Source organism: Salmo trutta, chromosome 12 (assembly GCF_901001165.1).
Source record: "Salmo trutta chromosome 12, fSalTru1.1, whole genome shotgun sequence".
In the NCBI taxonomy this organism is placed as follows: domain Eukaryota; kingdom Metazoa; phylum Chordata; class Actinopteri; order Salmoniformes; family Salmonidae; genus Salmo; species Salmo trutta.
The window spans coordinates 13744885-13767188 of record NC_042968.1 but is presented as its reverse complement, the minus strand read 5'-3'; the positions used below and the strand labels follow the sequence as shown (position 1 = coordinate 13767188).

At 42.2% G+C, this 22304-nt stretch overlaps 3 protein-coding genes across 5 annotated transcripts; all 3 read left to right on the top strand.

Annotated features, from left to right (window-relative positions):
* Positions 1–613: 613 nt before the first annotated feature.
* Positions 614–8650, top strand: LOC115202955 (adhesion G-protein coupled receptor G5-like). Of its 2 annotated transcripts, none has more exons than XM_029767166.1 (14): positions 614–813; positions 1213–1281; positions 2505–2741; positions 3263–3437; positions 3524–3674; positions 5081–5140; positions 5299–5418; positions 6268–6307; positions 6478–6593; positions 6695–6813; positions 7029–7297; positions 7419–7524; positions 7746–8035; positions 8276–8650. In XM_029767166.1, exons 2-14 carry the CDS (start codon positions 1218–1220, stop codon positions 8419–8421), a joined length of 1893 nt encoding a protein of 630 aa, XP_029623026.1. In that variant the 5' UTR covers positions 614–813; positions 1213–1217; the 3' UTR covers positions 8422–8650. The 2 variants fall into 2 exon arrangements, with proteins under 2 accessions (XP_029623026.1, XP_029623024.1); XM_029767164.1 differs by having other exon boundaries at positions 5018–5140.
* Positions 8651–12284: 3634 nt separating this feature from the next.
* Positions 12285–17647, top strand: LOC115202952 (adhesion G-protein coupled receptor G5). Of its 2 annotated transcripts, XM_029767161.1 has the most exons (12): positions 12285–12412; positions 12922–12985; positions 13352–13442; positions 13641–13778; positions 14048–14176; positions 14341–14395; positions 14611–14702; positions 15264–15382; positions 15626–15906; positions 16008–16107; positions 16212–16492; positions 16599–17647. In XM_029767161.1, the coding sequence occupies exons 1-12, from the start codon at positions 12352–12354 to the stop codon at positions 16706–16708; spliced, it is 1521 nt and encodes a 506-aa protein (XP_029623021.1). In that variant the 5' UTR covers positions 12285–12351; the 3' UTR covers positions 16709–17647. The 2 variants fall into 2 exon arrangements, with proteins under 2 accessions (XP_029623021.1, XP_029623022.1); XM_029767162.1 differs by lacking the exon at positions 12285–12412 and having other exon boundaries at positions 12929–13065.
* Positions 17648–19162: 1515 nt separating this feature from the next.
* LOC115202954 (probable RNA polymerase II nuclear localization protein SLC7A6OS) lies at positions 19163–22218 on the top strand. The gene is made up of 5 exons (XM_029767163.1): positions 19163–19424; positions 20124–20432; positions 20644–20850; positions 21487–21619; positions 21752–22218. Exons 1-5 carry the CDS (start codon positions 19233–19235, stop codon positions 21859–21861), a joined length of 951 nt encoding a protein of 316 aa, XP_029623023.1. The 5' UTR covers positions 19163–19232; the 3' UTR covers positions 21862–22218.
* Positions 22219–22304: the final 86 nt, after the last annotated feature.

The following is a 22304-nucleotide window of genomic DNA, read 5'->3' as shown; positions in this document are numbered from 1 at the left end:
CTTTGAATAAGTATTGACATTTGGAATATATTGTGTGGGTTGTGAGAGGTCGACTGAATACTGTAATGAAGTACTGTCATGAAGAGTAAAATGTGTCATCATTTTTTGTAGGTTTTTTTCATCTTCCTCTGGTTTTGTGTGTTCAAATGGACGACTGAGGACTGCCAACCCAGCAGTGACACTCACTGTACCAAAACCTGATCTGTCTGAGAACAAAAGTCTATTGTCAACCAATCCAGCACTGTTGTTATCAATGTTCATTTCAAACTTTATTGAGATTTTGTATTTTCAGAATACTTGCCCTAAACTGTGGACCTTCGAAAGTGTCTACAAACCACCCACTTGTTTTGTACCAATACAATAGCATGTCATTGTTTAGTTATGGAATGAAGGAAGGTGTTATCAGAACTGTTTTCGTGTGTGGTTTGTTCATTATAAATCATGTGAGCCAACAGGATCTGATGTAATGCTGTGAGATCCTATCCCTCACTAGTTGATAAACATGCAACAGAAAATAAATGTGTTGACGCAAGCTGAACTATAGCCTATTCATTGATGCTCGGCTCGAGCAATCTGAAGTTCGGACTAGATTTGCATAAAACAAATGCAATGCCACCAGGTTCCTCTATAGGTAACATAAACATACATTTTGCAGTCACAAAATGATATATGACTATGAACATTCATGACATAAGCTAACGTTAGAAGAGAAGGGATTTTACTGTGTCCTCTCTACAAAGCACACAGTGGTTTGACGGACCATTTTCTCACCCCTAAAGGACATCAAATGTGAGTGAAATCAACTCCTAGCATGTAAGTAAGTGTATGTGTTCGTGTGTGAGGAATATGATTCCATCCTATTTTGTCATTGTAAAGTTCAGCTATTGTATTGATAATGTTGTGTCATTATCTTACCTGAGCGATGGCAAAATTATATGTCTGGTAATAAGCAGGCATCACAGTGTTGGTCATCAGAAAGCATGGCTAGGTTTTGTTAGTGCTGACGAATTGTTGAAAACAAACAGAATGTGTTAGGCATACGTTGTGGTATTAGGTAGTGTTAGCCTAGGTGTCGAGCTGAAATGTAATTCTCAGGCTGTATAGTGTACTTTACTGAGTGTGATGTTGAATGAGTGGTAAGGGCTATGACAGTATGTTGAAAACAAGGATTACTTTGTAAAGTAATTTTGTACTGTTCTACCCTTAAAACAGCCACAATGATTCCTCTGCGTCTACTTCTACTGATATCTGGAACACTGGCTATGAATTGCTCAAATTCAGGTACTAACACACTAATGATCTCAAACTGTGTTTCATTTTAATGCACTGTGGGACCAAATCAGTGGACGCTGTGGGGAGGACGGCTCATAATAATGGGTGGAACAGAGCTAATGGAATGGAAACCATGTGTTTGATGTATTTGATACCATTCCACCTATTCTGCTCCAGCCATTACCACGAGCCCGTCCTCCCAAATTAAGGTACCACCAACCTCATGTGGACCAAATATTGTATAAAGTATTGATAGGGAGGACTTAAGTACACTTGATTTGTGTTGATATTGATCACCGACAACGATGAGACAGCCTATAGGAAGGAAGTCAGAGAACTGGCAGTGTGGTGCCAGGACAACAACCTCTCCCTCAACGTGAGCAAGACAAAGGAGCTGATCGTGGACTACAGGAAAAGGCGGGCCGAACAGGCTCCCATCTAACATCTATGGGGTTGTAGTGGAGCGGGTCGAGAGTTTCAAGTTCCTTGGTGTCCACATCACCAATGAACTATCATGGTCCAAACACAACAAGACAGTCGTGAAGAGGGCACGACAAAACCTGTTCCCCCTCAGGAGACTGAAAAGATTTGGCATGGGTCCCCAGATCCTTAAAATGTTCTACAGCTGCACCATTGAGAGCATCCTGAGCGGTTGCATCACCACCTGGTATGGCAACTGCTCGGCATCTGACCGTTAGTCACTACAGAGAGTAGTGCATACGGCCCAGTACATCACTGGGGCCAAGCTTCCTGCCATCCAGGACCTACATAATATGCAGTGTCAGAGGAAAGCCCATAAAATTGTTAGAGACTCCAGTCACCCAGGTCATAGACTGCTTTCTCTGCTACCGCACAGCAAGCAGTACCGGAGCGCAAAGTCTAGGACCAAAAGGCTCCTTAACAGCTTCTACCCCCAAGACTATTTACAGTGACCCCCCCCCCCCTCCATTTGTTTTGTACACTGCTGCTACTCGCTGTTTATTATCTATGCGTAGTCACTTCACCCCTACCTACATGTACAAATTATCTCTAACCGGTACCCCTTGTATATAACCTCATTATTGTTATTTTATTGTGTTATTTTATTATTTTTTTACTTTAGTTTATTTGGTAAATATTTTCTCAACTCTTCTTGAACTGCACCCCATTCATGGTTGTTGTAACTCCTCATTTGAATTATGGGATATCAACCAAATAATAATAACTTTATGCATGCTATTTCATTTCCATAGACAGTACCTTTTATTTAAACACCACAACTGGGGAGATTTCAATGGTAATAAAGATTCTACAAGAGAAGATCACCATCATAGATAAACCTGAGGATACTTTGAAATGCTATTGGGCATCCAGTGAAAGCTATATCGATTGCACCTCAATGAATGAGATCTCAATGAACCAACCTGGCTGTTGGACTGCTCAGATTTCTTTGGTCAATAACTCAATCAGCAAGTTCATCTTCAACATATGTGAGCAAATCAACTTAATTTGTTTGTATATTCATAATATACTGCTCTTGATAGTATCACTGATATTTAATAAGCTTACGTACTTCTTATTTATACACTTTTGTAGTGTTTGTGAAATGCATATTGTTATGTTTGGTAGCACTTATTTATTTTTCCTTTGCCTCCGACCCCTTTCCATGCGTGGAACGGATGTGGGTGGGGCTAGGTCTACATAGAGGTGCTGTTTTCAGAAAATTCACAAAAGATCTGACGAAGGCTGTGAGGCCGATACGTAAGCTTATTAAATATCAGGGATACTATCAAGAGCAGTGTGCGGTTTCCTTTTTCCTTCATCCTGTTTCAACTGTTGCCATGCACCTGCAATAAGATTGCTCAGATGTGCGAGTGCCTTTTGAATTTTATATTCATAATATAGAAATTCTGGATGAAATGTGAAAGTGTAGCTGTGATTCCTCTGTAAGGTTTGATATAACCCCTCCTAAACTGTAATGTTAGTACAAGGCTCTTTTTTTGTCCCTCAGCTTCATCCACGTGTGAAGTCACCAATTGTACAGAGACAGGGATCAATGCCTTGTTGAGAGAGATACAAGACCATCCCAGTGAAGGTCAAAAGAAACTTAGAAGGATCTTGAACATACGAAATATGTGTGCAGACCTGTTTAAAAACAATCTGACCTTGAGGATGATGTTTATTGGGTAAGTAACCAGCCAACCTATTTCCATTTACTTCTGACAGAGACGTAACTTTGATAACCTGCCCTGTATCTGTGCTGTACTTGCAGCGTTGAACGGGTCCTCATACACAGCATGATGAACATCTCATTCACTGGAGAGTCTGTGTACTACGACCTCAGGGATCTGTCTCTGACTGTGTTCAACCTGGCCAACCTAACCAGTGCTGATGACAAGATGGTGCACATAAAATCTCCAGAGGTAGGGCTGCTTTTATTTGGGTTTGTGTTTGGACATCTTGTTTCAGATTGAGGTCAGAGAGGTACCCAACCTATAGAGCATGTGTAAATGCCAAATGTACACACTACCGTTCAAAGGTTTGGGGTCACTTAGAAATGTCCTTGTTTTTGAAATAAAAGCAAATATGTTGTCCATTAAAATAACATTACATTGATTAGAAATACAGTGTAGACATTGTTAATGTTGTAAATTACTATTGTAGCTAGAAACACATGATTTTTAATGGAATATCTACATAGGCGTACAGAGGCCCATTATCAGCAACCATCACTCCTGTGTTCCAATGGCACGTTGTGTTAGCTAATCCAAGTTTATCATTTTAAAAGGAAAATTGACCATTAGAAAACCCTTTTGCAATTATGTTAGAACAGCTAAAAACTGTCATGCTGATTACAGAAGCAATAAAACTGGCCTAGAAGGCCAGCATCCCAGAGTCTCCTCTTCACTGTTGATGTTGAGACTGGTGTTTTGCGGGTACTATTTAATGAAGCTGCCAGTTGAGGACTTGTGAGGCATCTGTTTCTCAAACTAGACACTCTAATGTACTTGTCCTCTTGCTCAGTTGTGCACCGGGGCCTCCCACTCCTCTTTCTATTCTGGTTAGAGCCAGTTTGCGCTGTTCTGTGAAGGGACTAGTACACAGCGTTGTACGAGATCTTTAGTTTCTTGGCAGTGTCTCGCATGGAATAGACTTCATTTCTCAGAACAAGAATAGACTGACGTGTTTCAGAAGAAAGTTATTTGTTTCTGGCCATTTTGAGCCTGGAATCGAACCAACAAATGCTGATGCTCCAGATACTCAACTAGTCTAAAGAAGGCTAGTTTTATTGCTTCTTTAATCAGCATGACAGTTTTTAGCTGTGCTAACATAATTGCAAAAAGGGTTTTCTAATGATCAATTAGCCTTCTAAAATGATAAACTTGGATTAGCTAACACAACGTGCCATTGGAACACAGGAGTGATGGTTGCTGATAATGGGCCCCGGTACGCCTATGTAGATATTCCATTAAAAATCATCTGTTTCCAGCTACAATAGTAATTTACAACATTAGCAATGTCTATACTGTATTTCTGATCAATTTGATGTTAATTTAATGGACAAAAACTGTGCTTTTTTTTCAAAAACAAGGACATTTCTAAGTGACCCCAAACTTTTGAACGGTAGTGCATGTCCTGAGTAAATATGTTGTCTGTGTATATTTTATGTACATATTGTAATACTCTGACTGCAGAAGGGGACCCTCTAATGAGAATGAGTATAGTATGTCAGCTTGGTACTTATTTTCTCGCTGAAATCATTTAGCTCCTCTCTGAGAACAACTCTTACATTTCGGAAATATGGATTCCCATTGATGCACTCCAGAAGATCCCAGAGGGAAAGAGGAAAGTGGGCTTGGTCACCTATAAATCACCCAATCAGTTCTTGGTAGGACTTCTCATATAGCGCATCTATTCTATAATTCAATTCAATCATTCTTCCAATTCAATCAATTTAAATAAATCAAACATTTTGTGATTTGACGGGCTTTCATGAAATCGCAACCCTCATAATCCTCCATGTCATTATCACCCTCTTTTATCCAGTTTAAAGAGGAACTCGTGAGAACCATGGTCATGCGGATAGAGGTGGAGGGCGGCAGACGACTTGAGAACTTGACCACTCCACTGAAGATGAAGTTCAATTTGCTTGACCCTATAATACCAGTGAATTATCATCATACGATTTAGGATGTTCCTGTACAAAACAAAATTTTTGGTTGTTTTGGCTCTGTACTCCAGGACTATGAGCACAGAGCCAATTACTATGAGGTTAAAGTGCAGACTGTCAGCTTTCATTTTAGGGTATTTTCATCCATATCGGGTGAACTGTTTAGAAATTACATTCCTTTTTGTACATAGTCTCTCCATTTTAGGGGACCAAAGGTATTGGGACTAATTGATTTATATGTGTATTAAAGTAGTCAAAAGTTTAGTATTTGGTCCCATATTCCTAGCACACAATGATCACATCAAGCTTGTGAATCTACAAACTTGTTGGATGCATTTCTTGTTTGTTTTGGTTGTGTTTCAGATTACTTTGTGCCCAATAGAAAGGAATGGTAAATAATGTATTGTCACTTTGGAGTAACTTTTGTTGTAAATAACAATAGAGTATGTTTCTAAACACTTTAACACATTAATGTGGATGCTACCATGATTACGGATAGTCCTGAATGAATCGTGAATAATGATGAAAGTTACAGACAAAAATGCTACCCTCCCCTGTTATTTTAATGGTGAGAGTTTAGCATGTCTTAGGGGTATGATATTTGTACGTCTGTAACTTTCTCACTCGTCATTATTATTATTATTATTTATAAACGGTTCACCCGATATGAAAATACCCTCAAATGAAAGCGGACAGTCTGCACTTTAACCTCATTGTCATCAAATCTGGAGTACAGAGCCAAAACATCAACAAAAATGTGTCACTGTCCCAATACTTTTGTTTCTCACTGTAGTTCACAGTTGATTCTATTATTGCATTACCATATCAGTGGTTTTTCTCTACAGGTGAATTACAGCCTGTCATGTCAATATTTCAATGAATATGGTGGGTTTATTTCTGTTCCAGTACAGAAACAGTGTTTGCATACAACTACAGTCCTTTGCATACCACAGTCCTTTGCATAACATTTTGTTGTTGTTTCATATGGAAATATAAGCTGTACACCTACTGACTGCATTTGTGAATGACTAAAAAGGTTACTCTCTTCCAAAAAGGGAACATAAGCCTCCCAGACACTGTCTTTTGGAAAACGGATGGATGTGTTACTAAGATCAACGACAGCGTGGTGGAGTGTATCTGTAACCACGCTACCCCGTTTGCCGTGCTGCTGGTGATCCATTCATATCAAATCCATTGATCTATCTACATCATTCTATCACAAATGTCATCTGGTGTTAGTCGTCATGCCTTATCCGTTCTTATCCCCTCCAGATCGCTGACCTATCTATTGGCAGTGTGCACTGGCGGGTCTTGTCTTACATCAGCTACATTGGCTGTGGCTTGTCTGCCTTCTTCTCCGCCGTATCCTTCCTCACCTACGTCATTACCACGTATGTGACCCCCACCTCGCCAAAATGCTGCGTGCCCACTTTTCCCTTCTTTCTCAATTTTGAATTGGATCACTCTCGCTGTATATTGTATCCCGTGCCTATTTCAGCACGGCCCTTGTAGTTATCCCTGCGTGTGTATAGATGACTGCACCCATACTAGTCATCTATCCACCCTGTTATATCAGCTGTCTGATACTGTTGTACCCTTACTTTAGGAACTCCAGGGGGGACAACGCCAACAGCATCCACGTGTCACTGAGCGGGGCTTTGTTTCTGCTCAACACCTCTTTCCTGCTCAACGAGTGGGTGGCCAACCTGGGCATCAGGGGCGTGTGTATCTTCATTGCGGCGGCCATTCATTACAGCCTCCTCAGCTGTTTCACCTGGATGGCCATTGAAGCTGTCCACCTGTATCTCCTCCTGGTCAAGGTGTTCAACACTTACTACCGACACTATATAGCCAAGCTGTCTGTCATTGGCTGGGGTAAGTGAATCAGTTATAAACATGCTCGTTCAGCTGGGAGATAACAGTGGAACAAGACATTGCATACATGAAACTGTGGTCAGATATGTGAATACACTCATACTGTGTGTGCACTGTTCAGGAGTCCCTGGTATCATTGTGGGAGTTTCATTGGCAGTCAAGGATATCAAACCATTATATGGACCTACACAAATTACTATGGCATACACTAACCAGACAAATACAATGTGAGTAAATGTTATCTTTCTCTTTTTGAATGTTCACTTTATATCAATACAATTTCAGAGGTGGCCCAATGTACAGTATAGCTCCTAATGTGAAGATCAATAGGTGAACGTTAAGGACAAGGTGATTATGATCATGTGTTTGGTAAAGACCAGATGCAGTTTGTCCAATAGAATCTCTGTTTAATCACTGTGTCACTGCATTTAAAATAATTCTGCTGCAGCTGCTGGATCATGGACGTCCCCTTCTTCTACGGTATGAACCTGGCCTACTTCGCCCTCATCTTTGTCTTTAACTCTGGCATTCTGTTAATGGTGACCACCCAGATCTGCCAGCTGCAGTGCTATGGCAGTAAGGGCAAGCCTGGGAAGGCAAGCCTGGCCTGGAAGGACATCTGCACTGTCCTGGGTCTGACCTGCCTGCTGGGCATCACCTGGGGCCTGGCCTTCTTCAGCTACGGCTATGTCAACCTTCCCATCCTCTACCTGTTCAGCATTTTCAACTCCCTCCAAGGTGACCCAGGGAACATCATGAAAGACAGGGACAGAAAGAGATAGTAAAGCTGATGTAGAGGGGTGGAAGGGAAGAGAGTGGAGATCAAATAAGATTATGTGCAAAGGGAGAGGTGTGACAGGTAGAGAAAATTGGCTCTATGACCAGCCCCATGATTTTGAATAGCTTGAAAGCACCTATTATTGAGCACCTATGTGGGTGGAGTCTGGGTGATGATCTGTCTGTGTTTCTCTCTCTAAGGATTCTTTATATTCCTATGGATCTGTGGCACTGCCAGGAAAGACAAGGAGGACGTGGCGAAAAACAAGATCACATCAGCAGCTCTGAACACCTCTACAGCCAAACCCAAGGAGGAGATGTATCCTGGCAACAACCCCGACCAGTAAACAATGTCCACAATGGAGATCACTCATATCTACTTAGATGGCAAGGGGAGTTTTTGCTTTGTGTCTAATGGCATGTGCATTGTCTCTTTCTTTCTCTTTCACAAATATCATTCCCCTTGCCATCTAAGAGGCAAATCTAGACTTGCTTTCCTCTAACGTAATCGCTCTTCTTTCACCCCAGCTGCCAAACTAACCCTGGTTCAGATGACCATCCTACCCATGCTAGATTACAGAGACATAATTTATAGATCAGCAGGTGAGGGTGCTCTCTTGAGCAGCTAGATGTTCTTTACCATTCGGCCATCAGATTTGCCACTAATGCTCCTTATAGGACACATCACTGCACTCTATACTCCTCTGTAAACTGGTCATCTCTGTATACCTGTCGCAAGACCCACTGGTTGATGCTTATTTATAAAACCCTCTTAGGCCACACTCCCCCCTATCTGAGATATCTACTGCAGCCCTCATCCTCCACATACAACACCCTTTCTGCCAGTCACATTCTGTTAAAGGTCCCCAAAGCACACACATCCCTGGATCGCTCCTCTTTTCAGTTCGCTGGACAGTTTTATCTAAATCTCTTCATTCAAAGACTCAATCATGGACACTCTTACTGACAGTTGTGGCTGCTTTGTGTGAAATATTGTTGTCTCTACCTTCTTGCCCTTTGCGCTGTTGACTGTGCTCAATAATGTTTGTACCATGTTGTTGTGCTGCTACCATGTTGTTGTGCTGCTACCATGTTGTGTTGTCATGTGTTGCTGCCTTGCTATGTTGTTGTCGTAGGTCTCTCTTTATGTAGTGTTGCCTCTCTTGTCGTGATGTGTGTTTTGTCCTATATTTATATTGTATTTATTTTTAATCCCAGGCCCCTGTCCCCGCAGGAGGCCTTTTGCTTTTTGGTAGCCAGTCATTGTAAATAGGAATTTGTTCCCATTCTGCCAGTCGCATTCTGTTAAAGGTCCCCAAAGGACACACATCCCTGGGTCTTGCAAACAGTTCACTGCAGCAGGCGACTGGATCGAGCTCCAACAAACACTCAAACTGGACAGTTTTATCTCAATCTCTTCGTTCAAAGACTCAATCATGGACACTCTTACTGACAGTTGTGGCTGCTTTGCGTGATGTATTGTTGACTCTACCTTCTTGCCCTTTGTGCTGTTGTCTGTGCCCAATAATATTTGTACGATGTTGTGTTGCTACCATGCTGTGTTGTCATGTGTTGCCGCCTTGCTATGTTGTTGTCTTAGGTCTCTCTTTATGTAGTGTTGTGTTGTCTCTCTTGTCGTGATGTGTGTTTTGTCCTGTATTTATATTTATTCATTTTTTAAAATCCCAGCCCCCGTCCCCGCAGGAGGCCTTTTGCCTTTTGGTAGGCCGTCATTGTAAATAATAATTTGTTCTTAACTGACTTGTCTAGTTAAATAAATAAAAAAATAAAAAAAGTTGTGTTCATGTATTTTCTTCTGTATCATTCCAATGTATTTATTGGGAAAATGCTTTGAGATAATAATTTAATTTGAAGTGTATGTTGTTTATGATTATCAACCAAACTGTAACCTTGGTTTTTCTGAATTTTAGGATAAAGCCCACATAATACACGTTGAGACAAAGCACTCTTATGTGCTAGACCTTTTCACACAGACTCAACATTATTAGTTTCACAATCTATCCCTTGCATTTCCACAGTCTAACCAACTATGGAAAGTGTGTTGCAATCTGGTCATGTTTTTTACATTTGAAATAATACACTGCTCAAAAAAATAAAGGGAACACTTAAACAACACAATGTAACTCCAAGTCAATCACACTTCTGTGAAATCAAACTGTCCACTTAGGAAGCAACACTGATTGACAATAAATTTCACATGCTGTTGTGCAAATGGAATAGACAACAGGTGGAAATTATAGGCAATTAGCAAGACACCCCCAATGAAGGAGTGGTTCTGCAGGTGGGGACCACAGACCACTTCTCAGTTCCTATGCTTCCTGGCTGATGTTTTGGTCACTTTTGAATGCTGGCGGTGCTTTCACTCTAGTGGTAGCATGAGACGGAGTCTACAACCCACACAAGTGGCTCAGGTAGTGCAGCTCATCCAGGATGGCACATCAATGCGAGCTGTGGCAAGAAGGTTTGCTGTGTCTGTCAGCGTAGTGTCCAGAGCATGGAGGCGCTACCAGGAGACAGGCCAGTACATCAGGAGACGTGGAGGTGGCCGTAGGAAGGCAACAACTCAGCAGCAGGACTGCTACCTCCGCCTTTGTGCAAGGAGGAGCAGGAGAAGCACTGCCAGAGCCCTGCAAAATGACCTCCAGCAGGCCACAAATGTGCATGCGTCTGTTCAAACGGTCAGAAACAGACTCCATGAGGGTGGTATGAGTGCCCGACGTCCACAGGTGGGGGTTGTGCTTACAGCCCAACACCGTGCAGGCATTTGCCAGAGAACACCAAGATTGGCAAATTCGCCACTGGCGCCCTGTGCTCTTCACAGATGAAAGCAGGTTCACACTGAGCACGTGACAGACGTGACAGAGTCTGGAGACGCCGTGGAGAACGTTCTGCTGCCTGCAACATCCTCCAGCATGACCGGTTTGGCGGTGGGTCAGTCATGGTGTGGGGTGGCATTTCTTTGGGGGGCCGCACAGCCCTCCATGTGCTCGCCAGAGGTAGCCTGACTGCCATTAGGTACCGAGATGAGATCCTCAGACCCCTTGTGAGACCATATGCTGGTGCGGTTGGCCCTGGGTTCCTCCTAATGCAAGACAATGCTAGACCTCATGTGGCTGGAGTGTGTCAGCAGTTCCTGCAAGAGGAAGGCATTGATGCTATGGACTGGCCCGCCCGTTCCCCAGACCTGAATCCAATTGAGCACATCTGGGACATCATGTCTCGCTCCATCCACCAACGCCACGTTGCACCACAGACTGTCCAGGAGTTGGCGGATGCTTTAGTCCAGGTCTGGGAGGATATCCCTCAGGAGACCATCCGCCTCCTCATCAGGAGCATGCCCAGGCGTTGTAGGGAGGTCATACAGGCACGTGGAGGCCACACACACTACTGAGCCTCATTTTGACTTGTTTTAAGGACATTACATCAAAGTTGGATCAGCCTCTAGTGTGGTTTTTCACTTTAATTTTGAGTGTGACTCCAAATCCAAATCCTCCATGGGTTGATAAATTGGATTTCCATTGATTATTTTTGTGTGATTTTGTTGTCAGCACATTCAACTATGTAAAGAAAAAAGTATTTAATAAGATTATTTCTTTCATTCAGATCTAGGATGTGTTGTTTAAGTGTTCCCTTTATTTTTTTGAGCAGTATATAACTTCTGCAGAAAGTGTCTCACTGTGAGCAGTAGGTTCTCAAATACACTCGTTTGGCCATTTCCTTATGATGGTGAAACAGAGACATCCTCTTTTCTAGTAATTTTCTGGTGAGTGGCAGAATGAGTCTGAGAGATGTTGTGACGATGAAATCCGCATCAGAGAAATGCCACCATCTAGGATTTGTTTCTGATTCTAACTGACATTATTTTAATATATTCATTTACCTAACATTAAACCCTCAAACACCACCCCCCCCCACAAAAAAATGACTACAAAGGAAATATGCTTTTAAGCTTTATTGTGCTATTCTTGTTGATTTGTCATAAATTGTATATTGTATGTTAACAAATTGAATCAACCACCAATAAAAGTGTTGTATGCATTACATGCTGTGTTTACAATAGCCTACTTGTATTCATCCAGTTTTGAAATGGCACAGCCTACAGTATACTCTATGTCGAATTTGAATAAGAAATCAACTTCCTGCATGTACAAATATGTTTAACCCCCTCTCCAATTGTGGTGATGATATGAAATCAGGAAACATCAACACACAAGCAAAGATCAACAAAGAAGACAGACTAAAAGAGGGAGAGAGCGATGAAGACCAGTTATTTAACTCTCATATTTATATGCATCCCTGCAACCCTGAGTACCAGTGGTAAGCTTCTGTTTTGTTTCTATGTGTTGACTAAGTGTTAAAATGGATGGCACGTGTGGATGAGTATAGGTCAAGGTTATGTAAACATGTTTGGACATTCATGGACATCAGTGAAAATGGGTTGACCAGTTAAATATTAAAGTGCATTACTTATATCTGGGGTGGACAACCCTGACCTGGAGAGCTGTCATATTCAAATAAGATACCTAATCAAGGTCTGTTAAATGTACGTGATTAGTTCAACCAGGTGTGTCTCAACTGGGCTGAAAAAAAGCTTGCACTCACTGCGACTCTCGAGGACCAGGGTTTACCACCCTTGACTGATGTGGTCCCCACTGAGTTTTTGTCACCTGCAATGGCTTTAGTGCTAGAGTGCCTACAGTAGATTTTAATCTGGTTGTTTTGATGTGGTTGTCTTGAAATGAAGCATTGGTACCTTATATGGCTTTTAGTCATTTTCAGAGTGATACATGCACTACAATGGCTAACCTTGTCAATAACGTTTCCAGACCATCTTCCAAACTGTAAAGATGCTCTTGAAGATTGTCTTCACCAGGAAGAGCCATGGACCAGGTACTCCTATAAAAGTCCTGCACCTATCCTTATCCCCGATTGTAAGGGGATTTTAACATGCCATGGATATTACGAAGAAAGTCAGTACCTGTTTATCATTTTTGCTACACAGTTAAACATCTAGCTAGTCCATATGGGAATGTCCATTAAGTTGACATTTTAGTTATTTAGCTCTCTCATCCAGAGCAACTTACACCAGTTTGTAATTTTACATACTGGTCCCCTGTGGGAAACAAACTCACGACCTTGGCTCTACCAACTGATCTACACGGGATTTGATATCCATTTGATATCCATGTATTAGATTGATTAAGTTGAATATAAGAAAGGGGTGAAATCGTGTAAGATGATTTGTGTTTTTGGTAGGTGTTATGAGGACAGAATTACAAGATGCATTCAAAGGAGCAGAATACCCATCCCAAACTTCTGCAGATGGTCTGTCAACTCATCCAATAAGGTGAGATCATTAATTCATTGCTGTTGATCGCACAACCTTCTGGTTCAGTCATATATATACTGGGGTGCAGCAACAAAGACTTCAGATACAGCCTAATCTCCTGTTTTTTTTTTTTACTGTTGCATATTGCAATTTTTGGTATTTCCGATGGATATGTTGCACTCAAAATGTAAATGTCCATTAATAATTCCACCATAGGCAGAAGCGGGCATGGATTCTGGACACCGAGTGCACATCCCTGCACATGCCCTCCAGAGAAGCAAGAGAAACGACTCTCATACCACTGGCTATGTGGTGCACATTACTATGGCTGTACTCAACAGCTCTCTATTCAAGGTTGGTAACTGACTCATAGGCTATTCTTAGTTTTAGCTGAAACCAACCAATGGTAATGGACAAAATCGTATTATTGCTGCCATATCAGGTATACAATTTATCACTACAGTAAAACAATGAGTATATGATTTAGTATCATGAAGTTGTTAAATACAAATGTTTCCCTTGAGGAAGGATTTTATGAAAGTAAAAGGCACATTTGACCTCTGAATGACATTTGCTCCTCTGTTACTGCTTTCTGTTGCACTTTCCTCCAATGTCGCCAACAGCTTGGTCCAGTTCGAGGCAATAGATTAGGGGAGGTCCTAAGGCAGTCTGTGCTGGCTGTGAGGGTGGGGGACCACGGTGTGAGTGACCTTGACCAGCCTGTCAGAATCGCCTTCAGAAACACAAATGTGGTGGGTGAATGGACAAACTGGAATGGAGGCCACTTGAACTTTAGACACTAATTGGACGAATAAGACTGTGACTGTGCATCTAAAACAAATATTAGTCTAGTCTATACTTCAATGAGTAACTATACATTTTACACACTGTGTGTTTTACATTGCCTTTGTTTCAGACTGAGAGAGGGACTTGTGTTTCCTGGAAGGAGTCAGAAATTAATAAAGGCGAAGGTGGGGGCTATGTCTTGACTCATCTTTTAGTGGTTGAACCACTGCTGTGAACTACCATGTTCTTTTCCTGTGTGTGGGTGTTTGTGTGTGGGTGTTTGTGTGTGTGTGTGGGGGGGGGGGTGTTTGTGTGTGGGTGTTTGTGTGTGTGTGTGTGTGTGTGTGTGTGGGTGTTTGTGTGTGTGTGGTTGTGACATTTGGAACTTTTCTGTCTGCAGGGGACTGGAGCTCAGAGGGATGTAATACCACCCTCATTCGCGGAGAGTTTGTGTGCAGCTGCAACCATCTCAGCTTCTTTGCTGTGCTTGTGGTAAATACGTGCTACAGTTGTTTAAATAGACCATTACTTTAATTATTTGAATAACTCTATACAAAGCATAGCTGTGTAATACATGCAAAGACTGATATAGAAGTCTTCAAAACGCTCACTTTAAAGGGATACTTCACCCAAATTACAAAATGTCATAATGATTTATTTACTCTATAAGCAGTCCATCGACAAAGTATGACTGCAATTCATGCTTTGGTTGGTTAACCTGGCCATGTTTTCCAAATGCTTATGTTTTAGCATTTTTGCCTCAAATCCAATGCAAGGCAATGATACAGATATTATCATATTTTGCACTTCATGTCCAAATCATCTATAAGTCACTTAATTGCGCTGTGCAATCATTTGTAGATACTTTAGGATAATTTGGACATGAAGTGCGAAAATTGCTAATAGGTACCATTGACTTGCATTGGATTTGTACCACCAACGCCAAAACGTTAATTTGGGTGTACTATCACTTTAATAATGACATCATTTGTGTATGGTCAGTCCTAGCTGGTTACATACTCTTGATTCCTTATCCTATTTTCCCACTGACAGAACTCAAAGTTGTCGGTAGACCCTGTCAATGCCGCCAACCTCGGCTACATCTCCTACATTGGTTCATCATTCTCTGTGGTTTTCACAACAGTAAGCCTTGTCATGTACACATGTCTTAGGTAAGCATTCTCTCTTCCTTGAACATAAACAGAGTAGTTAAACCATCCACAATGCAGCTACACAATAGTACACATTCACAAACGTATGTGTCAAAAATATTAAGCAATACAATTCAAAGTAGAGGTAAGCAGCCATTTTAATCTGTCCACAGACAAAGGCCTGATCACAGAAACAGAGCATAAATGCTATACATTATATAAACATCTCTGTGGGTCTGAGCCTTTTGTTTTCTGTCCCAATAGGAAGGGGAGTTCTGAACAGTCAATAGGTATTCATATGCATCTGACAGGAGCGCTCCTGTTTCTGCACCTCTCCTACCTCTTGAGCGAGTGGTGGGTGTGGCATGAGGCGGATGGGGCTGAGGGACGTGTCTGTCTGGCCTTTGGGTTGATGCTGCACTGGGCTCTCCTGTCCACCTTCACCTGGTTGGCCATTGAAGGCTTCAATCTCTACATGCTGTTAGTCCGCGTCTTCAACATCTATGTCAGGAAATACCTGCTCAAACTGAGCCTGGTTGGATGGGGTGAGATCAAAAGTTTCACTCATAAGTATTTTTTTTCTTTGACAGTTGAGTGATATTCTACACCATAAAATGTATAGTCTAAAAGCGGTCTTTGATTCCAGGCATACCCACTGTGACTGTGGTGGCCTGTGGTTTCTCAGGAGTCTACGGAAGACATAGCTTCTACATGAAGGGGGCCAATAATGGCTCATCAACAGACATGTGAGGTTCAATTCACAGTATTTCGTGACAGAAAGTTAATATTTAAATATATATATAGCCATGAAAACAAACAAAGGTTCAAATGGACTCTTGTCTAACTGCAGATGTTGGATAAGCAGCGCTCCAGACAGCCATGGAGTGGTGGTCAGCTACGTCACAGTGAGTGGATACCTGGGCCTGGTCTTCCTCTTCAACACAGCCATGCTAGGTGTGGTGGTGGTGAAGCTTTGGGGTCAGAGAGGGAAGGGTAGGATGTGGAAGGACTGGGCCACGGTCCTGGGGCTCAGCTGTGTGCTAGGAGTACCATGGGGGCTGGCGTTCTGCACCTACGGCCCCCTTTCTCTCCCTGGACTATACCTCTTCAGTATATTCAACTGCTTCCAAGGTCAATATCCTATCATACACAACCTCTCTAAGGAAAGATATATGATTGACTGCTTTAAATCTGAGTGATCGCTGACTGATTTGTTGCTTTTCAATCCCTCCTACAGGTGTCTTCTTGTTCCTGTGGTTTCTTGCCCTTTTACATAATGACCGCCCAGAGCGCCCCTCTGTGAAAGACTCTTCCAGTCAAAAGATGATGGAGACAAACCTCAACTGATACTGTGGGACGTGCAACACATTCCAGCATACCTTTAGTAGTGTTTGCAGACCACGTCCCATTCTACCCATGCATACACTGAGTTTAAACCAGAGGTGAAAGTCTAATTAATTTCTTCCCGGTACAGACCTCTTATACCGAGAAATAAAATCTATGGGCCGATTCATAGAATGATATATATAATCCCTTCAATTCAATAGCGTCTCTCTGGGCCTAGTCGTAAAGATTTGACATGTAACTTTTAAAATGTATGACCTTTTATTATGGCATAAACACAACCAGTCATTATGTTTCCATCTGATTGTCAAACAAGGGCTCCTTTACTAGGCTACCCGTGCACGTTCACCCACTCGCAATATATTTCCAGCCTCCAAACAGTGTTGAATGGAAAGAGACAGCTGTTACACAAAACACCAAAAAGTGTAATGACATTTGGCGTTTGTAATTAGGCCAGAATGTATGCGTCCACTGCTGTCTGCGTGCATCTCGGTGTCGGCCACTCATCTCTGCCTTGGCATAATTTCAGTGTTTCTTTTTGTCGAACCACATTACATTTTGGAGCATATGCCTGCCACTTGTTTTCATGTCCATTCGCAACATGTTCCTGCCTCTGACATGCGGTAATAATAAAACATAGTATTGTAGGCTACAGTTTTTTTTTTACATTTTGATTTCAATTATTGTGATAGGCTCATATTTTACCGGTACAGCGTAACCCCACCGTTTATTTTGTGGACGCCAGACCGTACCGCTTTACTTTCACCCCTGGTGTAAACATGACATTTATGATATGACACATAAAGTGTGACACATGGAGCAAATAGCCATTAGCACACAGCCTATCTACTGGATAAAATGGCGTTGTGGTGTTAATCAGATAATTGAACAATTGAATGTTTTCTTATTGTTTAATTAAAATAATTTACTAATGCTATCTAACCTATGATTCAGCCTTTTCCCCAACGGTTTAATGATACATAGAATGTCACTTTGAACTTTAATGTAATGTAATTTATTGTAGCAAGAGCGTGGTGAACGGATAGATGTGGTTATGGACAGCAAGGAAGAAAGAGAAGAGGTGAGTGTAGTGTAAAGATGTGTGTTGAGGAAGAATGGCGCCAAATATAAACCATATTCTGCTGTCTCTGATGGCTCAGAAATTGAACCTGACGAGAGTGAGAATGAATTACCTGTGGTGGCAGGTGTGTTGAAGACCTCCGAGTCCGGGCCCTGATGGTCATGCAAAGGATGATTCTGGCCCAGTGGGAGTGACATTTTGGAGAAAGAGGCTGACCAAATGTAGTCTCAGGCTGGGTGGAAAATAATTTGGGTACTGTTAAACCGGTGAAGGTTGCTCGAAGTGGACTTGTGATGATTTTCTGTATTTCTTCTGTCCAGAGAAAGTGGGTGCTTCTTTTGGTCCAGAAGGCCAGCATCCCGGAATCGCCTCTTCACTGTTGACGTTGAGACTGGTGTTTTGCGGGTACTATTTAATAAAGCTGCCAGTTGAGGACTTGTGAGGCGTCTGTTTCTCAAACTAGACACTCTAATGTACTTGTCCTCTTGCTCAGTTGTGTACCGGGGCCTCCCACTCCTCTTTCTTTTCTGGTTAGAGCCTGTTTGCGCTGTTCTGTGAAGGGTGTAGTACAGTACACAGCGTTGTACTAGATTTTCAGTTTCTTAGCAATTTATCGCATGGAATAGCCTTCATTTCTCAGAACAAGAATAGACTGATGAGTTTCAGAAGAAAGTTCATTGTTTCTGGCCATTTTGAGCCTGTAATCGAACCCACAAATGCTGATGTTCCAGATACTCAACTAGTATAAAAGAAGGCCAGTTGTATTGCTTCTTTAATCAGAACGTCAGTTTTCAGCTGTGCTAACATAATTGCAAAATGGTTTTCTAATGATCAATTAGCCTTTTAAAATGTAAAAACTTGGATTAGCTAACACAATGTGCCATTGGAAAACAGGAGTGATGGTTGCTGATAATGGGCCTCTGTATGCCTATGTAGGTATTCCATCAAAACAATCTGCCGTTTCCAGCTACAATAGTCATTAACAACATTAACAATGTCTACACTGTATTTCTGATTAATTTTATGTTATTTTAATTAACAAACAAAAAAATGCTTTTCTTTCAAAAACAAGGACATTTCTAAGTGACCCAAAACTTTTGAACGGTAGTGTATGTTTCAGTAGGATTGGATTTTTTGCATTTATAGTAATGGTTATCAACTGTACTGCATGTAACGTAAGTCGCAGAAAATGTAGGTTGTGGTGTAGGGTTAGATGGAAGGGTATATGTTGATTTATTTATTTTGTGATGATTTATTTTAAATGTAATGGAATTATACTCCAGTCTAGTAGGTGGCGGTAATGCAACATTTATTGGATGCCAACCGCCGTTAAACCTCATCGAAGAAGATACAACAGTGTAAGAAGAAGAAGAAGAATCCTGTCTCCTCTTTTATAAGTGCGACTATAGCTAGCTAGTTACGGTAGCGCCAGTTGGAGCAGTAGCCATGGATCCAAGCACCACTATTCTCCGGGTGAAAAGAAAGAGAGGAACTGACCCTGCCGATGCTTTGCTGCTTGCCTGTAAACGTATTCGACCAGAGACCACATCCCAGACCGCTGGGGAATCTGTGCCTGAGCCCAATGATACAGAGGTTGAGAATTCAGTCTTCAAACTCGTGGCGACCGTAGCATCACAGGTATGGGCCGCTGTCAAACCACGGTGTCTCGTGGGCGCTGGACACAATCGGCTGGTGCTGCGCAAGACACTCAAGTCTGCTGTTTAGCTAACTAACTATGGTTAGCTTATCAGCTGGTTAACGAACGTTATGTTTATTGCTAGTTAGCTATCTAAATTAGATTTTCTCTCCAGCTCAAGTCATCCTTACTTAGCAAACTGGCTAGCTCGCTTTGTGTTGATTAGCAAGCTAGCTAACGTTAGCTGGCTAACAACACAGATAGCTATCGTTAGCAAACTAGCTAGCCAGCCAGCCAGCCTGCCTATGTTCTAGATCACGTTAACTTCACAGCACCATTATCTGGTGTACCTGCCTTTTGTACACATGCCCTTTCAAGACCATGGGACAATATTAATTTGTATAGCTATCTAGCTATGAGGAAATAATCCTTCGCAACACCTGTTGTTTGGGTAGAAAATAACTTTTGTTGGCAGATGACTTGTGTGGTCATGGTCCTGAAAGTCAGTCAGTCATAGCTAGGTAGCTAGTTTCTATGACCTATTTCTTCTACATTGTAAATAAAACAATCGTAATGTGTTCTTAGCACTCATACAGTTCTAGTAGCTAAGTTAATTTAGTGAATATTTAATGTAATGCACTGCTAGTCTCTCAACCCTCTTTGTTAGGATAACTGTTTCCCAACTTTGTCACTATTCTCAGGATGCCCCGGTCCAGACACATGTTCGTGAAGCACTGACCCGCCCCCGTATGGCCCACGCCCTGCGCCCCTCCGCAGGCAGCTCCCAGAGGATTGTGGGAGATCTACGGAGCGCTAAGTGGAGCACCAGGCGGGAGGAGCGATACAGGATCCTCTCCAGCCATCGAGCAGGGCTGCCTGCAGAACAGCCCCCCTCAACGCAGCCAGAGCCCACAGAGGAGGAGCCAGGCAAAAATGCCTGGAGCCTGGGTGAAGTTCAGGTGTTTGACATCATCCAGGAAGATGGGGACCAGGACAAAGCTTCTAGCAAGGTAAGTGTGAGCTGGGCTCCCTAAGGCTTAGCTAGAGCTGGGGAAACCTTCTTAAAACCAGGATATCCTATGTAAACGTGTCAGTGCCAACAGTTCCCATATGATGAATTCAGTTGATCCAGATTGTAGCCTACCTGCCGCTGACACACAGGCCTAATATTTGGATGGCTTGAATTTGATGCTTATTGTGTGACTGCACTCTGTTTCCCAGTTGCTGACCCCTGACCCAGAGACTATCCTGTGTAACTCGATGAAGATGATCCGTGAGAAGCTGAGTGTGTCTGGAGAGGGTGTGGGTGTTGAGCATCGTGAACGGGAGGACGACTACGTGTATGACCTTTACTACCAGGAAACAGTCACAGCAGGCTGGATCCAGGACATCCTGTCTGTTAGGCCCTACTTAGACGAGGGAGAGTTGGTAAGGATCAGAACACAATTCTCAAATGCAATGAACATTCATGATACAAGTATGACCATTCACAGCCATGCAGATAACTTAGCCTAACACCTAGACCAATCTCAATTGTACCTGCATAATTGATTTGGTAAACCGCTGTGGTATCTGACTAATCTCGTCCTCCAGCCGACTCTCTTTCAAACTGTCTGGTTTCACAGCGCCTCAGAAAGGGACTTGAATGGAGCCTATGGCAGGAATGGGAAGAATTCCAGCTGGATTTCATTAGGTGATCTGTCGCCACCATCTAGCAGAACCCTCAGAACCTCCCCTCTACATTGGGGATTTCAAAGTGCAAGCAGTAAAAGTGACTTTAGGCTAAACAAGGAAGAGAAATGGGGAAAGTTGTCAAACTGTGCCCAAACTCAGAATCAATTGGGCTTCCCAAAACTATGGTTGCGTTTAACTTTTTAAAATTCTAATAGATGTAGCAGGCCCTCTCACCTCGATTTTTAACCCATGCCACTTTCAATTCAAGGCCCACTTTGTTGCACTGTTTCCAGGCTCTATTTGCGGTAGAAATTGAGCCTGGGATGAGGTTAGTATCTGAATATCATAAAATGGTGCAGGAGGAATAACCTTGATGTCTTGGTTTTCCAGGTGCCTGACTTGGTGGTGAATGAGGAAGAAGTGTATGAGGACGAGGATGATGAGAATGAAGAGGGGAACTGGAGGAATGACTACCCAGATGAAGATGGTGAGGATGGCAGCGACAGAGAGGAGCGCTATGGAGGTAGGCTAGTACTTTTTTCATTGTACAATGTTCACAAAAGCTTCACGCAATGATTATCAAAGCTCCCATATTAAGGATAGTTGCGTTATTAGCTTCTCTCTGGAACCTAATTTTGCCGTTCTCATCCTGAAGGGTACTGGGAAGAGGAGCACTCGTACAGTCGGCGATCCTGGGACCGGTACCAGAGTGAGGTGATGCAAGAGTTGGATGATGACGATGGAGACAAGGATGACTCCGACTGATCTCCAACTTCGAGTATTGGTGGATGTGTTTGAGTGTCCTTTTTTTACTGTGCAAGTGTTGGTGTGAATTTGTGTGAGATGTGTCGCACAACCGTGGTATGCTTTGTGCTTCTTGTTAAATTTGTATGTTGGTGAGATGGTTTGGACTGTGTGTTTGCCTTTTGTGCATGTTAGTATGTACATGTAAGCGTATGGTAGTGACTCATTTTGTGTGTTAAAATGTTTTGGTCTACATTTCCTGTCACATGGAGATTGTACTCGCAAAGTTTGAATCCCTTTTGTAAATATGTAGATGTGTATAAAATAAAGCTTTCAAAATAAATGTGCATTATTGCTGCAATGAATTAAAATATACTGCAAACTGGTTAAGTTTTATTGATAACCATCTAATCTCCCATGGGGCATTTCATGAAGCTAGTTGGCTCAGTCATGTTTGCCAGCTG